We start from the raw sequence: 21,554 nt of genomic DNA, 5'->3' as shown, positions 1-21,554 counted from the left end.
GTTGCATTGCACTTTGAAGGTTATGTGTAATGATATTGGGTGTACACCTAAGAAACAAGTGTGGAATAAATCAAGCCACATTACAGTATTTATCCCCATCTTTGTGTAAAGCCTTTTCCCCCACCCCATCCCCCTGGACAAATTAGATGCATTGCTAACTACATGACTATAGACCAGTGTTTCTCAACCTTGGAAGCTTGAAGATGGGTGGACTTCAACTCCCAGAATCCCCCAGCCAGCAGTGCTGGCTGGGGGATTCTGGGAGTTGAAGTCCACCCATCTTCAAGCTACCAAGGTTGAGAAACACTGCTATAGACTAAACTATACATATTCAAATAATAAAGAGTCATTGTATCACAATATTTCTGCTTCATCACAATATATCTGCTCCATCTCCATTCACAGCCAGTTTGGGGAACTAACCCTGTGAGTCACCCACCTACCCATCTTTTGATTTTTTTTTTCTTGAAATGGAGATGGAAATCTATTATTTCAACATAAGTGACCACAGGATGGTGCTAAAAAAAACAACTGCCCACAGAATATTTCCATACTGAATTTGTCAACTACCATAACAAACTCAACACAATTTTATGAACCACAATTATTAAAAGTACAACACCTTCTCTCTTTAAAAAAAAACCCTTCACAGATAACTAAACCCTCTAAACATTTTCTGGAAGAATTGCTATGCAGATACTCCACCACTTATACAGGAATGGGGTCTCCCCCAAATGGAGACTCCCCTATATTAAGATCTGATTAGCAAGGACACCCCTGCTTATTTGTTTCCATTAACTGCACATTATGAGGAATGTAAATTATGAAGCAAAAAGTACAGAACAAAACATTATTGACAAACTAAACTTGGGGACACAGAATTTGGATACAGGAGCAAGAGAGGATACTGTAGATACTATTTTTCAAGCACATTTTTTACATTTATTTAATTAAAAAGTTAAAAATACTAGGTTACCAAATTTAATATCATTGACATTGGCTTATTATAATCATATAATAAACTAGAATCTGGGAATGAAAGCATATCTAAGAATAATACATCGGTATAAACAGTTCAGAAGATTTAGAGAACTCCACTTCACCTTGATTATAGTCTTTTTCTCTGATCATTTTGAGACAGGGGCATTTAACCAACCTGGCCACTTACAGGCCCGATTCCAAATAGGTTTACTGTCCACTTCCAGGATCCATGGATGAATTAAACAAACAGGGCCCATTGTTATTGTAATTTTGCTATGAAGCATCTGCAAGAGAACAGCCAAGCTCAGAGGGCATCAAGGACTATTGCTATTATCTACCTATCAATACCTATGGGCTGCAATGGTATTGGAGGTGAGGTAGACATAGGATCAAGGCTCGTGCATCTTCAGGACTCCTTCACATTCAGGTAGGCTCTATTTTTCACTCAGTAAGGATAGAGGTAACAATCGTGGTCTCCCAAAGCTCAAAACCAAGGGCCAGTATTTGCATCCAACATCTCTTTGCTAACAACTGCAAATGCAGTGTTGCCGTCACCAAAATCACCTCAAAGGAGGAAAACAGATGGGAACTTAATAATTAGCAGGTAGAAGCTCATTGCAAAGGAAGAACAAATTAATGTACAGTATCTTAACTTTTTAAATAATTCTTAAAAAGGTAGACTTTAACCATTGCTAAGTCGCCAATGCCCATGGGAATGAAGTTTCACCTTTTTCTCCCTTGCTGCAGAATTAAACCCCTCTCCCCCATTTTCTGAAGCTAATTTATGCACATGGAAGGAAATTAATTCATGTCCCTTGAATTTTAGACATCTCCCAATGCAAATGCTAACTTCAGAGGACAAACAGAGAAGCAAAGGGATACAATGTTTATTGAAACTTGTTGTCATCACAATTATCAGTCTTTTCCTAGACAGATTTTTGTATTTTCTTTTAAAGTATGTTAAATGCAGTTGCAACAATCCACCTTCTTTGGAGAAATCTCATATTAGGAAGAAGTTCTAGAGTTTATGAAGCAAAAGAATACTAATATTTCTCTCTGATAGCAGGGAGAAAATACAGAATAAGGGTCACAAAACAGCTTGGATTCAGGTCCAGGTAGGTTTTAAAGGCATATTTTATTGATGCCCAGAAGGTGTTTATTCTGCAAAGTTGAAACAAACTACTACCGGTAGGTAGATATCAGAATTCTTCGCCCACAACATTTCAGACTGTAAATTCTAACTAACTCAAATCCCACCCAAAAATGCTGTGATTTTATTATGTTTGATTCCTTCCCACTCCTTCATGGTAGATATAATTTGAAAGTTCCTGCTGGCAGCCCTCACAATGATGTAATGGTAGAATAAATGACATATACAGTACAAAGAAATAGTTGACCCTCCCTGCCCCACATTCATTAAAGAGAAAGAATGGAGAAAACAGTTGCTGGTTGAGTATCAAATGAATGAAGGGATATTAAAGAACATGTCTGTTAAATTGGCCCTCCCGATAAGGTCATGTGGATATCAAGGATCAGAGGTCTTCAGAAACAAAAGTGCTTTTATTTAGTTATTCATTTATTCCTCTTAAAAAACATAAGCAATACAAATTTGTACTTGCCTTTAAATGCAACTAATTAAGGTTTCATTGTCTGATGCAATAATTTATTTCACATACCACACAAATCTTTGCCAATTATCTTCCCACCATACCTACCCTTGATAAAAGAATTTTCATTGATCTGTTTTTTTTTTTTTTACTGCAACTAGTTCAGATTTCTTTTTTAAAAAATCAACTGAAAGATAAATAACTTCCTTACTGTTTGGAAATGCAGCATTTTCATGTAAAAGAAAATAAACCTCATTGTAAACAGATTGCCTTTGATCCATTATTATTACCAACATTGTTACTTTAAAAAAAAAATGTCTGGCAGAAATACAGCAAAACACTTTGAAAAGTCAAAGGGGCAAGTTACTAATAAACAAAATATTTCTTCCCAGGAAAAAGATAGTTTCTTTAATGAAGTATAGCAAAACTTTTTATTCACCACTTTAAAAAAAAAAAACATCAATTGTAGGACTTATAGAATTAATCCTATCAAGACAGAATGCAGAATCAGATATTCATATGGAAATACAATTAATGCAGCCAAAAAGAAGCAGAATCAAGCTAAATGTAGCATCACCACAATAGGCACTGTCACATTGTCTGTGAAACATGTAGGAGAATATAGAAAACATGGAAACATTCCAAAATATTTCACTTTCCAAAGGAAAAGTTTTTTTTTTAAAGCAAAACAAAAATCAACATAGAATCCTGCCCTTTCCTATATTACAAGATGCCCCTGTCTGAAAGAACTTGGGAATTATTCACAGCAGTCTAAATAAATTAATACATGCATACATAGGATGAGAAATACCTCCAAATCACTTTGACATTATCTGCCCAGAATGCATGAGACATTATGGAATGGTTCTTTCTACGAAAAAAAAAAAACAATGAAAAAAAGGGAGGAAATAAAAAAAAATGAACTGATTTATCTACTATCCAAGATTTGAACAAATTCTATCTAGTGAAAGCAGACAGCATAACCAAGGTAATTCAATAGCTTCAAGAAAAAAATGTCATTCCTTTGCAGAAAAGGATCCCACTCAATACAGAATGGTATTAAGCAGGCACTTATCATCGTTAGGAAATTCTTGCAGGTACCACAACAAGCTAATCAGTCACATCCTACTTTAAAAAGTTGCTTCCAGTAGACATTTCCAAGCTTTAGGCCACAGGTGTCAAACTCCCGGCATCACGTTGCCGTCATGTGACATATTGCAATGTTTTTTCCCTTTGTGGAACTGGGGAGGGCGTAGCCTGTGCATGATGCATCTGACCCGTGGGCCGCCAGTTTGATACCCCTGCTTAGGCTAATGCTCAGGTGGCTTTATTACAACTCAGAGTCAATTTCAGACAACCACTGTTGGAAGAACTGCCATATATTAACTTTCATGGATATTGAGTTTCCAGGATCATATGAGAGTGAAGCTTAGAGGTAGTGCTTGACTTATAACCATTAGTTAGTGACCATTTGAAGTTACAGCAGCACCGACAGAAGTGACTTATGACTGGTCCTCACATTTATAATCACTGCAGCATCCCCAGAGTCACATGGTCAAAATTCGGGCACTTGCAACTGGCATGGATTAATGACAATTGCAATATCCCCTGGTCACACAATGATCATTTGTGACTTTCCCAGTTGGCTTTCAACAAGACAAGTCAATGGGAGAAGGCAAATTTGCTAAGAATTGTATGGTTCACTTAACATCAAAAAAGGATGTAAAATCAGGCATGAACCACTTAACAACTGTCTTACAGGGACGGAGGTTATGGTCCCAATTGTCCTCATATGTCAAGGACTACCTGTATTACAAACTGTGACCAGATGCTTAAATTACCCTAATTTTCTTGTAAAAGAAAAAGGAGGAAAATTACACATGGATCAGGTTCCACTATGTTGACTGTATCCTGAATTTTTGCTCTGTCTGAAATGAATCTTCGTACAATATCATAGGGGTGATAATATATTTAACAGGGCTAATAACAGTGGTGGGATTCAAGTAATTTAACAACCGGTTCTCTGCCCTAATGATTTCTTCCAACAACCAGTTTGCCAAACTGCTCAGAAAGTTAACAACCGGTTCTCCCGAAATGGTGTGAACTGGCTGAATCCCACCACTGGCTAATAATATGGAATTTTAAATACTTGTCTTGAGTAGCTGCCCATCCAGAATTCCATATTTCTGAGCAGTTTCTGCAGTGTTAACAACGGCTAGCTGGGGATAACTGGGGATATACCATTTCCCCCCCAGTAGTGACATAGGAGGCATCTGCATAATTTTCTGTGCAATCAAACAATATATTTTATTTGTGAGTACTTGTGTGCATGCAGGCAAATATAAGGGAACTCAAGTGGTGACCTGCATTGCTTCAGCCTGGGTCATAAGATGAAATGGTTATTGGCTTACAATGGAGTACTTAGCAAAATGTTGAGCTCTGACCCAATAAAGATATATTGGTATTTTTTTTTTCAAAATTCCTCTGTTCCCCTGCATTCAGTTTGAGCCAGACCAGGGGTGGGTAACTATGGCTCAGGAATTCTAAGAGCTGAAATCTGCAGGTTGTAAGATCATAGCTGCCCCCCTCTGATGCAGTCCACTTTGAAATTTAATCTTTCATTTCAGTCTGTTCCTGATTCAGAGAATTATTATGTTGATGGACAGATAAATGAATGCTCAGAGTCCTGACCCTTTTATATAATTTATTTTCAACAATCTGTTGGCTTGGGGAAAAAACCATTAATTTGCTGGGTGGCAAAAGGCAAAGTATGCCATTTTCTAAAATGCAAACAGCAAAGCCTGGTTGGTTACATATTTAGTCTTCACTTCTCAGCTTTTATTAATCTATTTTTTTCAACTACTATGAAAAGAGCAATAAGCTTGCTAAGCATTTGTTTTGTTGTCTTCACTGTCATAAGCCAAATGCAAGAATGCTATAACTTAAACCAATCTGTTCTAGAATCCGTCCTCAGGAATACAGAAGCAAATCACGTTCAAGATATGGCTAAGATGTCATCTCAGACAAATTTATCCTAATCTAAATATGTTGGCAAAGCATTTCAGCCGGTTTTAAACTATTCTCAGCCGGTAAGCACTTTCTGAAACAATTGATTAAAATTCTTCAGTCATTGAGGTTGTTTTTTTTTTCTTTTTCAAATAACCTTTTTAAAGTTGCATTTCAAAAGGAGTATCGAAGAAAACAAATCATAACATCAATTTTTTTTGTCCTGTTAGAAATGCATGCAAGTTTCTGTCAACCAAATCTTGTTATCTTTTGCTAAGCTTGTGTTATTAACTTTCAGAAATTCAATAAGAGAAACAGTCGTAACCCTTCTCTATGGAGTTAATGCAAACAAACAATGTGATCATTACTCATCTTACTATAGGTCAAATCACAAGTATGATTTCCATCAAGACTTAATTTGCTTGTTTCATTTTCAACACCAATCTGGAAATATTGGTAGAAGTAATAACAAAATGTGACCAGGAAAAAAGAAAAAAAAAACCTATAGATTGCCAGCTGGATCAGGAAAAAAAAAAACACATTTCAATATTTCCTTTCTACACTAGAAATGGTGAGAATCAGGTGTCTGCAATTTCTGTAGGGAGAGAAAGAGTTGGTTTCAAGTCTCTGACATCCTTTATGTATAACCACTTCTCAAGGATCCTTTCTAGAAATTAAAGTTTCCCCACACTTCCAGCAAACCCTGGTTTGTTTCCTCAGTCTACTAGCAACATAATGAAACAATGATTCCTTGCTTTCTTGCAAGTTCTGCTCAAAGAGACTGATGCATATTAAATATTTTGTGTATAATTAGTATGTTGTGTATAATTAAAACAAACTCCCTTATCCAGGGCAACATTTGCTGCTGCAGTTGGAAAGATGACAGTTGGAGAAGATGCTCTGCTGATTCAACATCTGGATTCAACAGTTCAGCCATACCAAGATGCAATAGAAACATGACAAGGTTGAACGCAATAGGGGCAGAGGAACATGTCGTTAGAGAGGGAAGAAATATTGATTTTGTCTGAATCCGTATGCAAACATGCTGAGGTTTTTGATGCTATGTAAGAACTAGGATGCACTTTATTTTACAGAGAGTCATTTGCAAAAAGTATGCATGCTAGAAAAAGCACAGCACCCCCTTCCCCTCCTCTCCATCCGACTTATAGCACAGAAATATCCACAATATTTTGTGTCAATATTTTTCATGTTGGGTCTCCCTCTGCCCTCCCCAAACAAACTGATACAGAAATAGAGGGCAAGGAATAACTCTATTACGGGGGGGAAATAATCTGACCAAAACTGAGGTCAACAGATTTGTTCATTTCCATATGTTACAAATGTCAGGTATTCATTGCAAAATTCAGGCTTAAATTCACTGCAATATAATTATGTATGTATGTATGTATGTATGTATGTATGTATGTATGTATGTATGTTTATATATCGAACTTCTCAACTGCCCATCTCCCTCATAGAGGGCTCTAAACATTCAACAGGAGCTATGGTGAAGAGGCTGCATATGAGTAAAAATATTGTCCCTCCAAATCAAAGCCAGTTATGGGTCCCGCAATTGGTTATAACAACATGGTAAAAGGAAGAATCACAGAAATGTTATCTGTCAATGTTAAAGCATGTTGAAGGAGAAGCATCTACCGTTATTATCTATATTTTTCTAGGAAGTAAGTATTTGGTATTTGGGTAACTAGTACAAGAATATTAAGCACATACACATGAACAAACCACAGCTGATTGGGAGGATTATTAACAATTATGATATTGTTTTTCTCAAGTTTTAAATTACCGTAGAACTACCCATTTGATACTATGGAAATTCTTGTAGAAAGGGTAGAGTTATGGCACCATAACAAATATTGAACACATGAAGCTCATAGTTTGACTGAAAGCTGCTTTACTTAATTTCAATTTCAATTTTTATTGAAAATGCCCATTAATATGTTCAGGCTGTAACAGGAGTCTCTTTTATGAGATATGGGAATTCAAAGCACATAAAATCAAGTGTAACCAACATGCTAAGAGGAAACTGCCCCTTTCTGAAATGCTGCTAGAGGGGCATCTGAATTGAAGGAAGGGAGATGCCAACTTATTCACTCATATCAAGGCCTAAATGTGGTTAAATGCACCTCAAACTTTCTTTTCCATTTCTCAAACTTGCAAGGTTTCTGACATAAACTTCTGTTTGGAATAGTTTATACAGCAGTTTGTAATAAACTGGGTAGTCCATGATAGGTTTTTGAATAAATAAAAAAAAAAAACCAGTCTAGATTTATTTATCTGTTCATCCGTCCATCCATTCATCCATCCATCCATCCATCCATCTTCTATTGCTGCCCTTCTCAGTCCATGACTCTGGGTGGCTTACAGTTCAAAATAGAACAATCTGAGCTGTGAAATATCTTAGTGTCTTAAGAAGATCTTTTAAACGCTCTTCACAGTAAGAACAGCTCTCAAGTTTTTTAAATGTTATCTACAATGAAAATACCAAGAGCTGAAAATTCCTCACTCCTCCTCAACTCTTCCATTATCAGACCATCTACAGCTAATTTGTACAACAGGAGGTCAAAAATTAGAGCTGAGCAATAGAGCAGAAATGATCACTTGGAAAAGGAGTAAAGACACATGTTCTTTTTTTTTATATATATTGCCTCTTCATCTCTGATGGAGAACAAAATGGATTAAAGAGCTAGAATGTCCACATTCATTGAGCTTGTTGAATAGGAGTCTTCCTCTCATTCTTAAAAAAGGTCACTCTTTTCTACAACTAATGAAAAAAATGCAGTAATAGCCAGTGTTTGTGAGAAATGTGTCCCCAATAGTTACTAAAGGAAATAAGGCTACTTGGAGATGTGTACAGGAAACAAGTGTCTTGAAGATCCTGTCCATGTAAAAATCAGGCTAAAGCATTGAAGAGGTGAGAAGGAAAGTGTTAACTCTACATACTGTAAGAACCTGGACTACAGATCTTCCAGTTCCTTCCTAAATGCCTTCCATTGCCTCTACAATTCATACAAGCAGATACTCTTTGTATCCTCAAAGAGGCAACACAGTTCTGCTCAATTTCTGCAATATTGTGATTTGCCCAGTTCTATGTTCTATATTCTCAAGTACAGAATTACCAATAAGGCAAACAATCCTAGAAGTATGTCTGTCTGTCTGTGTGTTTGTATAAACGCATAGATCTCCAGAATGTCTTCTTATTGAAGTTATTGCTTCTTTCCTACGAAAATGTGCAGTGGATACGCACAATGACATTTAATATACCAGGAAAGGAAAATAAAACTGACCGTGTTTTAGATTATTGTTTTTCCTTTGTTGTTTGTTTCTGAACAATTGACCCACACTTTCTGACATTTGTGTTTGTCAAGCATGTGTTTGTTTCTGTCTGAATTACTTAGTAGAGTGCATGACATATAGATGAGAAATCCTGCAAAGGACTCCTAATAGCAATAGCAATAGCACTTAGACTTACATACCACTTCATAATGCTTTACAGTCCTCTCTAAGCGGTTTACAGAATCAGCCTATCAACCCCCAACAATCTGGGTTCTCATTTTACCGACCTCAGAAGGATGAAAGGCTGAGTCAACCTTGAGCCACTCAGAATTGAACTCCTGGAGTGAGTAGTGAGTTAGCTCTGCAGTGCTGCATTCTAACCACTGCACAGTAACAATATATACAGCATATGGTCCATTCCACTGTGCCCATGTGTGGGCTTTCTCTCACACATGCACACACACACACACACACTCCCATACAGGCATCCCTTACAGAGTTAGTATGTGTTTGCAAACAGAGCGCTAAACGGAGCAGGTGAGGCAATAATGCAGGGTAGGAGTGGAAAACAAGCATTACCATTTTGCAAAAGAGTGGCATCATTCTGGTGATTGCTGGAAAGTCATATGGGATGTGCAAGGTGCTAAGTCTCACTCAACATGCAATGGTGGTTGAAACTTACACACAGATGTCTTCTGGTTCATGTCTTTACTTGGCATCAATTTCACTCCCCGGGACTTAATCTCCATTTGCTTTTTGACTGGAAAGGAAATGAAAGAGAAGAAGATTCAACAAAAGAGAAGCTTTAAGGAAAGAAGGCATTTCACTTGATCAGTTAATTCTAAGGCTATTTGGAAAGCCGAATTATGTTTCCAGAAGAAACAAAGCGCTGGGAGACTTTTCTTGTTCTTATTTGCAAGAAAGAAAAATATTCTTTTAAAAGTGTATTTGTTCAATTTCTATGGCCATCCATCTCAGTCAATGACTTGCCAATTACTTAACAAGACAGTTCGTGGATTGACCACTTTTCCATTTCTCCAAACAATGCCAACAAATCACTTTGATACAAATCAACCATGAAAGTTCCCCATTAAACACAAAAGGGTGCAGGGTGAAATGCTATAATGGATATACCATTTCGGAACGTATAACATATTTTAATATTAAAAATTCAAGCACAACATTGAATATGAAATACCCTGTTTTCCCAAAAATAAGACATCCCCTGATAATAAGCCCAATCGGGCTTTTGAGTGCATGCGCTAAAATAAGCCTCCCCCAAAAAATAAGCCCTCCCCAAAAATGCAGGTGCAGCTGGGCCCCACCATTTCCTCTGGTTAGGGTTAGGGAGGCAGAGCTGAAAATCAGGTAAGACAGCAAGAGGAGCCCCATCTTGCTCCACACCCCCCAAAATAATAAGACCTCCCCGAAAATAAGGCCAAGGGCTTATTTTAGGGTTCAAAAAATATAAGACAGGGTCTTATTTTTGGAAAAACATGATACTGAATATTAAAAATTCAAGCACAACAAATTATTTTACTCTCACACACATGCATCAACATACAAACCAAAGGAAAATACATTTCCAATAGTTTTCTTTTACCATTGACATCATGGTGCCCCTCATTTGCCTAAACACATACAATCCAGGGGTGAAATCTACTTACCTTCCTTACCAGTTCGGAAACACATGTGCCGCATGCATCATATGTGCACACAGTCCTTCTGTGCATGCACAAAACCTTCTGCGCATGTGCAAAAAGTAAAAAACACATTATTTCCTGGTTAAAACCAGGAAGTAATGACACCCAGGCGGGTGGGCGGAGCTTTGCTCCGCCATCGCTACCGGATCGCCGAACCAACGGCCAAGGTCGCTACTGGACCGGGCAATCCAGTCCAATCCGGGAGCATTTCACCACTGATGCAATCCTCCACAAATTAAGATACAGAAAATCTTGAGATCTGATCAATGAAACATAAGAAGCTACTGACACTAATATTAGCTATGATGAGACTGTGACATTCTCATTTCATTCGCAGTGGGTTCTTTGAGCGAGCTTGATCAAATATTATGAAATTTAGCAATCTTAAGAATAAGAGCTAATTAGGGGAAAGTAATAAAAAAAAGTGGATCACAAAATAGAAGCTAAGGACTGAAATGGCTACCAACTCTGGCTTGGAAATGTGACTTGAGTAGAAAGTGGAAGGATCATGAATAATCACTCCTCAAATACTTATAACTTCAACCTCTATTGTTTGCTTTTGAAATGTCAAACATTTGTCTTTCTTAAGAAGAAGTAAAGCCTTTAAAATAATCAGAAGTCTTTAAAAAAATAACAATAAGACATTTGTTCTTAATCCCTTATATCCTCTGGTACTTCCAGTCCTCGGAAACTTATATTTTATAGCAAACACTTAAATATTATGTCTGTGGGGGGAAAAAAAGGCTGTTTACCAAAAATCACTGGATTACAAACCTCTGACATTTGCCTTAATCAGAGAGGAAATTACAGCAAAAATCTTTACTTCACATCATTTTTTAAAACTTTTTTTTTTTAAGGCATGATTCAAGCAGGTGTATTTTTAATAGCACAGCAGTAATCATGACTGATTTCCCTCTCCTTTTATTTTTAATTCAGCAACATCCTATCTACAACGCAATGCTCAACTGGAAGATTATGACTCAATAGCTGAACATATTAAATGTGAAAGATGATTCATAAAGTTCCTAACTCAATTGGTTTTACTATTATGAGAGGAGAGCATTGACTGAATTAATACATATCTGTATTTAACAGGATAAAATAACATTGGGGGTCCCGCAAAATGTCATTTTGGGCAATAACCACACTCGTCCTTGTAAGAGGCATCCCAAGAGCTGCCTTCCGTAGAATGGGAAGGACATATAAAAGGTAGTATGGATAAAACCTAACTTTCATTTAGTTATATATTCTTAATATGTTTCTCTGGGCTTTGGAGTGGGGTGTTTGTGCAAAAGAGCCTTTTGGTACCCCAAGAGACTTTTAGGGGAGAGTGTGCCCATTGTCCTAGCTTGTGCAAACAGTGGGATCCTTTCCAAGTATGATTCAGATTTTGAAGTAAGCCAGGAGCATCAGCAGGATCTTGGTGCTTTCATCAGAAAGATAGAAGCATCATTATGGCATTGTGCCATAAGCTCTGCCCATTATCAGCATGCATGCAAAATTGGGACACATGTACAAAGTGGTGAACCTCGTGTTATGAGGCTGCAATGCTGTTTTCATCAGTCTGATGTTAGTCATTACCTTCATCCATAGATGAGGCTGGAGCCACATTTTTCCTTCAAACTAATTTAGAAAATCAGCTACATACATACATACATACATACATACATACATACATACATAAATACATACATACATACATACATACATACAGTACATAGATACATACGGGGGGCAGGAATTATTTCAGAATTTTAGACTTCCTAACACACTGCTGTTTATTGAACCATGCACTTTAATGGCCAAAAAAGTAATGGATGGGGGGAAAAAAAGGATTGACACAGGATATAATGATAATGAGGAATTTCAAATCATACACTCTAAAGATAGGAAAGGACCTTTGAGATCATCTAACACAGCATGGATGACAAAAGCCTTTTTATAATCAATGAAGTAGATATTGATTTATTTTTGGAATTCTTCATCTTTTTTAATTATACAACATACATCATCACTTGTTGTCTGTATGTACACTGAGAGCTTATGCACAAGAGACAAATTCCTTGTGTATCCAATCACACTTGGTCAATAAAAAATTCCATTCCATTCCGTTCCATTCCATCTTGTTCCTCAGCCTTTTTTGAAACCACCTTGAAGTCCATCTTTCCATGTTGGACTCTAATTTGCATTGGATGACCTAAGCATTAGTTTGTTAGCAGGTAAAAATAATGGTATTGTACAATAATTCAAACCCTCTATTAAGCTTCTTTTCTTTGCTACTGGTGTTTGACATCTGTTGGCTCCTGTATCTTTTATTTTCTCCCAGAATGCCAGTATTATTTATTCTCTGACACAGAACTGGAAGTAAGTAAACTTGATGCAATTATATACTGGCTGTATCAAAATTTCTTACGCGTGCATAAATGTCAAACTGAATTAATCTCTTTTCAAGAATGCCGTAGTAAAACACAGCGTAGGAGGAATCCTGGTATGGAATTAGAAATAGGCTACTGAAAAAAGTGTATTGGTTGAGTATTTTAAAGGAAACCAACAAAATTTGCAATATCCAAACTAATGGATTGGGATATGATTGTCATTTTTTTTAGCTGCACATTTCTCCGAGTTTTGAAATGCAGTTTTTATTCCAAAAATTACATATATAACGCGAATATTAGGAAGGATGTGTACAAATGAGTATTATTTATATCCCATCTCTCAATTGTATGAGGGGAAAAGCGCAAGCAAGTTTTCTATATTATTAAGCCACCAACCACATCCACTGAATGAGAATGCAGCTGCTGGAATAGTAATTTCTCATGCTGACATTTGCACAGTTTGTCCCAATATTTTAGTCAATGCACACGAGAAACATAGAGAAGGAAAATAAATAAAATAGAAAATTGCCATCTACGTCTGCAACCCATTTTAGGAATTATGGTAGTTGGAACAATTTTGAATGGGGCAGTGTTAGAGGCTAGTCAGGATCCTGCAACTCACCCTGATATTGTGCGTTGAAACCCTTCTGTCTGTGGTTCCCATCGGACATAAAATGAAGACGAAGCCAGTTTTTGCTGCTGATCACAGGAGCAGGAAGGTTTGTTCCTGTAAACCTGCAAAAAGAATGAAAAAAAAGAGAAGCTAACAGAAATAGCCACAGACATTCTTTTTTTAAAAGAGTCTCCTTTATGAAGATGAATAAGGAACTCCTCCTGCAACCACATGTTTCTTTTCTTTTTTTAAAAAAAATATATATTATTTTTTCTTTAAAAACAAAAACAAAAGAAAAGTTTCCATTTTACAACAGTTCCGTATTGGTGTATATCCAGAGTTTGTTTTTCTCCTACCCTACATATTCACATATTTATTTTTGTTGTTCCCTTATTCCTTATATATTATATATACTACTCCTTACTTATTATACATGCTATTATATCTATATGTTACTTTACATACATTGTATATTTAATATCATTTTATTGATGCTTCCTGATTTCTAGATCATCTCTATTATATATTTTCTTGTTTGTTATTCCTGTCCTCTAACCAGTGGTGAAATCCATTTTTTTTTACTACCGGTTCTGTGGGTGTGGCTTGATGGGCGTGGCTTGGTGGGCATAGCAGGGGAAGGATACTGCAAAATCTCCATTCCCACCCCACTCCTGGGAGAAGGATACTGCAAAATCTCCATTCCCATCCCACTCTGGGGCCAGCCAGAGGTGGTATTTGCCAGTTCTCCGAACTATTCAAAATTTCCGCTACTAGTTCTTTGAACTGCTCAAAATTTCTGCTACTGGTTCTCCAGAACCTGTCAGAACCTGCTGGATTTCACCCCTGCCTCTAACCATTTGTACAATTTTTCCCATATTAAGTAATATTCCGTTTCATCTTTTTCTTTTATTTGTTTCGTCAATTTATCCATCTCCGCACAGTCCAAAATTTTCCTTATCACCTCTTCGTCTTTTGGTACAACATTATTTTTCCAATTTTGTGCATAGGTTATCCTAGTTGCAATTATAATATGTAGAATTAGATATTGTATTTCTTTGTTATAATTTTTTGTGGGTATGCCCAATAAAAATAGTTCCAGTTTTGAATCTATTTGTTGTTCAGTTATCTCTTCAAGCCACTTTTTAATTTTGGTCCAGTACTTTTTTGCTGTCACACAAGTCCAGCATAGATGATAATATGTCCCGTATGATTTCTTACATTTCCAACAAATCGGTGATGAGTTTGGGAACATTTTAGCAAGTCTCATTGGCGGAAGCAACCACATGTTTCAAATGTCCTCAAGATGCAAATAAAACTGCAGCCCCTTATTTACCCACCTAGAAATCTTGTGATACAAGTATAGACTTACAGCATAAAAGAAACAAAAATTTAAATCCAATGGTGATTTTTTATGCAGATCTAATTTTTGCCACCAGATTAGTGCTCCATCAAGTGAAATTGCCTCCCCACTTCAAAGGCACAGAAATTAAACTGTTTATACTTCTCTGTCGCTACAGATAATTAGAACGCTGCCCTGCTATCTTGTCATATCACCAAAGGACATTCTGGAAAGAAATGATGGTTGGCAACAGCAAAGGGAGAAATAAAAGCATGTGTAATGCTTCTCAAAATGTCCACAGTGATCTCTCTTCTTTTCAAAACTATCTAGAATGGATGGTACAGTATATCCTGCTCAGATGAACTACGAGCTTTTGTAAGCAAAACTTTACCATTAGAGAGAGAGAGAGAAAGAGAGGGAGAGAGGGAGGGAGAGAGAGAGGTGTGTTCCTTTGAGTCAGCCTTGACTGCTGGCAATTGCCTGCAGAAATGCTTGCAGTTCTTTTGGCAAGATTTTATTATGGTTTGCCATTGCCTGCTTCCTAGGGCTGAGAAAGAGTGACTGGCCAAGGATCATCTAGCTGGGTTGGGCCTAAGGCAGGATAGAACTCAGGATCTCCTGGTATCTAGCTTGTTGTTTTTACCACTATGTCAAAATGGCTCTCTATTCAGTTAACATTAGAAACATTAAATGCCTTAACTTTAGTAGTGTTGGACACTTTAACTTTAAAAGAGATGCCAGAAAAATGTTAATGGTGTTTCCATCATTTATACTTCCTACTTTAATTTTCAATAGCAGTTATCCATCCTTTCTACAAGGTTTATCTAAGGAAGGAGTTTGCCATTCTTTCTAGGAATCAAAAACAGTCAATAACTCAGAAAACTGGAGAGCAAACAATTCTGTAAAGCTGTTCTTATTTTATCACCACCTTAGTAAATATTTACAGAATTGAAGCTAATTAATCACCACAGCCCACTATTTTCCTGCAAAAAATACTGAATACATAGACAATTCTGTTTTGATGTGCATAAATATGGGTGTCATATAACAAGAACAGGAAAAAAACCATTACACAAATAAAGAAATAATTTTGTCTATGGGGATTCTCAGTCATCCAGGTCATGAATGTCCCAAAGATGCTTTTTTAATAGGCAACAGGCCTTTATTATTCCTTGAAAATGTTCAGAACTGAAGAAGCTTCTTGCTTGAGATGTAAAATGTTTTCAAGGAAATCAAAGTCCAGTTGCCTTGAAAAAGCATCTTTGGGACAATCTACAATTTTAAAATACTTGAAACTTCTACAGTAGTCAAAGTCTATGGGGGGAAAAAAAATATTACCACCAAAGTGTTGTCAGCTTTCAAATCAAGAAATGGCTTCCGTAGTAAAAAATCCTTATTACTTTTTCAAGAAGCATGTTCAATTCTGACCTACATCTAAACCATTATAAGCATTTACATGTATAATGTGGGAAGAAATTCAGGCCACAAATGCCAGAATGAACTGCTCAAGAGCACTATTGCTTTTAAAGATAGTTACTCTGAGAAAAGATAACACATTTTTTCTTGAGCAAGTGTGCAAATAAAAAAACAATCTAATAAAATCTTATCAGAGAGGCCATAAAAACTCAGCCAAACATTTGTCATGGATCAATTTGGGAGCTCTGAAATGGCAATGGGAATTTCTAAGCACTGTACAGTATTAACTCCCTATTTATGAATCCAATTAAATAAGAAGCTCTTCTATTAACATATGTGATACTATTCTTTTTCAAAAATTAAATTTCCGGGAATAATTGGAGATGGGAGTTAACAATAAAAAGAAAATGTCTTGGACAAATCATTATGGATTCGATCTGAAACAAATGTTTACCTAATATTCACAGACATCCTTGAAAAGGGGGATATATGAGAGCAAAATTAATGGCCTTAACTAGAGCACTTGAAACAACATTAACATGATAAGAGCTATTATAGAATCCAATTACTTTTAACCAAAGTCCATTTCAGACATTTTATTAGAGACAGAGTCACATTAGTTATCTGCTATTTGCCTTCTGAGAACAGTTCTATTTTGTAAGAATAGAATTAAAAAGGAGGTGTATGCAAAGACGATAATGATGGAAAGAAATGTCCTAGACATTTGAATAGAATGTAATAATTCTATTGCTATTATTGTTACTATTGTAAGCATCATGATGGTCTTTGTTAGATTTATATTGTGTGGAATTTTTCAAGACCACAAGGTGGTTAAATACCCTTTTATTCCACAACACTCCTGTGAAGGAAGCTGAGAGGAATGGGCCCAAACGGAAACAAAATGAAATAATTTTGTTGCAGTCCTTAACCAGTTACAAGGGAATGAGCATTCAAATATACAAAAAGCTAAATTAATACTAGCAAGATAATTAGGAAAGGTAGACACAGATGAAGAATTTTTGTCAAAAAATTATTGTCAAAAGACAATATTAAACTATGCTAAGGGGTTTGGTCAGGCTACACATATGCAACAGAGGAGAAAATAATTTAAAACCTAGATAATACAAACTTTGAAACAGTAACATAAAATATAGATACAGAACATACATGTATAGGTTGGTACATACGTAATTAGGTAGATGATAGAATAGGTAGATAGATAGATAGTGTTCTGTCCCCATCTCCACACACACACAAACACAGCCAGCCGAGGGTTAAGAAAGCATTTGGCACGCACACAGGTCGTTATCTAAAACTTGGCAACAAAACAAGCACTGTCTGCCAAGAGCTTTACTTCAACAGATAACATAAAATACATACGCATTGTAAATAGTCCAGCTCAAACAATATCCCTTCGGCTGATTTACACGTTGTTCAAGTGACTAGCCAGAGTTAGTTTTTGTTTGTCACAGAGTTTTCAACGGCCACCACACTCTCTTATATAGTCTCTGGGGTGTGGTCCAGTGACTCAGTTATAATCCCTGACACGCCTCCTTAACTGCTGCAACCGTTTATCACGCCTTCGTTGGCGTGGATCCAGGAACGACAGATCACCTCCCTCGCTCTCATCGGAGACACCTGGCTCCTGGCTAATCTCCTCTTCCTCAGCCGGCACTTGAGGCAGTGCCAGAGGGGAGGGGCCTGGAGAGGGAGGCCTGGCCGACTCCTCTTCTTCATGTTCGGAGCCTTCTCCCTCCGATGAGGTAGGCTCGGAGGGCGAGGCCACAACAGATAGATAGATAGATAGATAGATAGATAGATAGATAGATAGATAGATAGATAGATAGATGATAGATAGATAGATAGATAGATAATAGATAGATAGATAGATAGATAGATAGATAGATAGATAGATAGATAGATAGATAGATAGATAGATAGATCAATCATATGCATACTGATAGATAAAACGATCAATGGTAAATATGATGGGTAACAGTCAATTTCACCAATGAGACATCATTTAAAACCTGGGCCTCTGAATCCTTGTCTAATACCTGAACCACTATACCATACTAGATAGCTGGCTCACTCTCTATTTCTCATGTCTCCTTATTTAGACATTCATGATGGTTAGATTAGCATTAAAGGAACTAATGAATAGATAGCAATGAAACATTAAATGCCAGGACATGCACTCTGCACACATATATGTATAACCTTCAGCCCTTTCCCTCTGCAGACTGAAGAAAAAGAAACAAAGTCAAAAAGAAAACAAAATGCATAATTTCCCGGTGTGTTTGAGGATTTTCAGTATGGAGCAACACAACCTCACCTTTTGCTAAGGGATATTTTACTGCTCTTGGTTTGGGTGATCGTTGTTTCAACTAGATTAAAATAAGGTATCATTTCCAAAATTTCAGAGTCTAGCCAGTGTTTCTTGATTTGCTAACCTATCAAAATATGCACCTGGGTTTTGCTTCCTGGTGTGAAAACAGTCATCCTAGGACAGAAGAATTTCCCCCTGGCTTGATTGGAACTGTCCAAGGTACTGTTTTCATCCTCATTCTGAGGGCTGCTACCTTAACTCCTGTTATATTGACCTGATTTCCTCAACTTTGGTTAAACTCGATGAGATGCTACCACAAAACAGATGCAGATCATAAGTGTACTAAGGGATTTTTGATACACACCTAGGGAATACCAAAAACAAACTCTACACTCAGGTACATAAAGATAGAAATTATACAATGTCAGCAGAAAGAAATCATGTTAGTTACTTGCTATCTGTGAGTGCGTTACATGTAGATGTAGACTTTGTATGGACAAATATTATTGAAATATAGGGCTCAATTATACAAAATACAGTATGTTAAAAATTAGCATGACAGTTGTATAAATGTATTAGAAATATACTGTATACGTACTTGAATAATATCATATGTATGTGTATGTATGTATCAGGGGTGAAATCTAATTTTTTTTGCTACTGGTTCTGTGGGCGTGGCTTAATTGACTGGGTGGGCATGGCCAAGTCAATGTCACTTCTTTGCCCTTTTTTAACCTACAAAACACAACACAACACAACTGGCTCACCCACAATGTAAAAGCAGCTGTGCTAGACCCAAAATGGCCCCTGCAACAAGCAGGAACCTCACACAGCCACAAAAAGCCCAAAAAACCAACTTTCACACTTTACACACACAAAATTCCACATACAGCTTTGTGAGATTTTGTGTGTTTATGTAGTTAGAGTGAAACACTACAGAAACACACTAAATCTCAGAAAGCTGCATAAATATTATTTTACTTTACTTTATTTTTATTTTTATATAAAAGCAGCTAAATTTAAAACTTCTTAAACTTTAAATGGCTAGGTTTAAAAAAAGAACAACTAAAAACATTTTAATGAGTTTCTGTTTAAAATGTATTTCTGTGTCATGAACTAAAATATAACATAAAAGACAGACATATAACTAACGATATTACAAACACACACACACACAAATATAAAGACTACCACCATGTACAATTTCCTTTGTGATACAGTTTACATTCACAATAAAATTTTATTAGCTCCTGGATTAGCTGAGTGAAAATCCTATTTCAACATTCTGCTTCCCTAATTACTTCTGGTTGGTTGCCAATACCGTGGGTAGATTAAAAAAATGCAATATTTTTTTTCCAGATTTTGCATATTTGCAAATATGTTCCCCTCTGAATATTTTGTTCCTTTCTTGTCTCATTACCTTGATTCCCACACATGAGAAATTCATTCCCTCAACTCCCTACTTTTTCTCCTTTCTCTTTACTGCTTCCATTCATGTTTGCAGTCCTTCCCATCCCAACCATCACTTCAAGTCCAAATCAATGGACAGGCTTTGGACAAAGTCTCTTTCTCAGCTGAATCCATCTCACATGATTATTATAAGGAGGAGAACTATTTTCAGGGTGGGATACTGGATAAGCTCCCGAAACCAAGCTGACATTCAGCTTCCCCTTCAACTCCAGTGATCAATGGGGGACTTTAGGCCAGTCATTCTCCCTCAGCATAATATCCTTGATGAGGTTCGTGTTACGGAAACCCCACGGAAAGGGCAGCACAATCAAGCTTTCCAGAAGAAGCACACAGAAACACATGAATCTGAACAAAGAAATAATACATGGGAAAAAGGACCAAAAGTGAGAGGCAGCTGAAAGGAGTGAAAATCCCTCTGACTGATCCGTCACACCCCAAAAATAAATACATAAAGATATCTGAGGCTTAATATTATACTAACTTCATGTTGCTTCCGAGGGGGGAAAAAAGGAATGATCTTGGTGAAAAAAGCCTTCAAATGTTATTCCACAGAGATGCTGCAAAGCTCATTAAATATGAAAATTGCCTCACGTAGAGAGGGCAGAACAGGAATGTTTAACAATTGCTTCACCGTTCTTTTGTTCACCATACTCACTTCTTCTCTCCACTTAAACTTTTCTTCTGAACTTCCAATCTAATTATCTCAAGGGATGAAGAGCGGGCCCTTAATTTGAAAACATGTTATTTTAGGCAGCCCTCTTTAATAAAACATAGGGAAGAATCTTCTCTTTGCCCATCCTCTTCTTATTTTACCAGCAGGATGAAAGAATTCCCACTAGGGCTGGACCTCGGCAATGGAAACAAGTAATTAGGTCAAGTTGTTCTTCAAGATTAAAAGCCACAGGAGAAAGAAGCGGGGATACTTCTCCAAATAAACCCGTCTTCTTTCTAAACAGAGGCTGATGAAACTAGAGCTCCAATGATGCTGGGCAGGGGTTCTCAAATATCAAACATATGTTCAGGTCAGAGGTGGGTTTTAGCAGGTTCTGACAAGTTCTGGAGAACTGGTAGCAGAAATTTTGAGAAGTTCGGAGAACCAGTAAATACCACCTCTGACTGGCTCTGCCCCCATCTATTCTCTGCCTCCCGAGCCCCAGCTGATCGGGAGAAAATGGGGATTTTGCAGTAACCGTCCCCTGGAGTAGGGTGGGAATGGAGATTTTACAGTATCCTTCCCCTGCCACGCCCACCAAGCCATACCCACCAAGCCATGCCATGCCACACCCACCAAGCCACACCCACAGAACTGGTAGTAAAAAAATTTGAAACCCACCACTGGTTCAGGTACAATATGCTTAATCAAAACTAAGACAAACTAATAACTGGATTCACACAATACACTGAGAACTTGATTAGAGATT

General features: G+C 37.0%; 1 protein-coding gene across 2 annotated transcripts in view; it reads right to left on the bottom strand.

Annotated features, from left to right (window-relative positions):
* The window catches only part of CSMD2 (CUB and Sushi multiple domains 2), an 822,245-nt gene that overhangs the window by 368,881 nt on the left and 431,810 nt on the right, over positions 1–21,554 (bottom strand). For both annotated transcript variants that reach the window (XM_034413370.3, XM_034413371.3), the window contains exons 6-7: positions 13,589–13,701; positions 9,571–9,648 (exon numbers count right to left, since the gene is read on the bottom strand). In XM_034413370.3, coding sequence (XP_034269261.2) covers positions 9,571–9,648; positions 13,589–13,701 — 191 coding nt within the window. The remainder of the gene's footprint in view (positions 1–9,570; positions 9,649–13,588; positions 13,702–21,554) is intronic.

Source organism: Pantherophis guttatus, chromosome 10 (genome assembly GCF_059756535.1).
Source record: "Pantherophis guttatus breed Tessera chromosome 10, ASM5975653v1, whole genome shotgun sequence".
Lineage (NCBI taxonomy): Eukaryota > Metazoa > Chordata > Lepidosauria > Squamata > Colubridae > Pantherophis > Pantherophis guttatus.
This window is presented reverse-complemented; position numbering and strand designations above follow the sequence as displayed.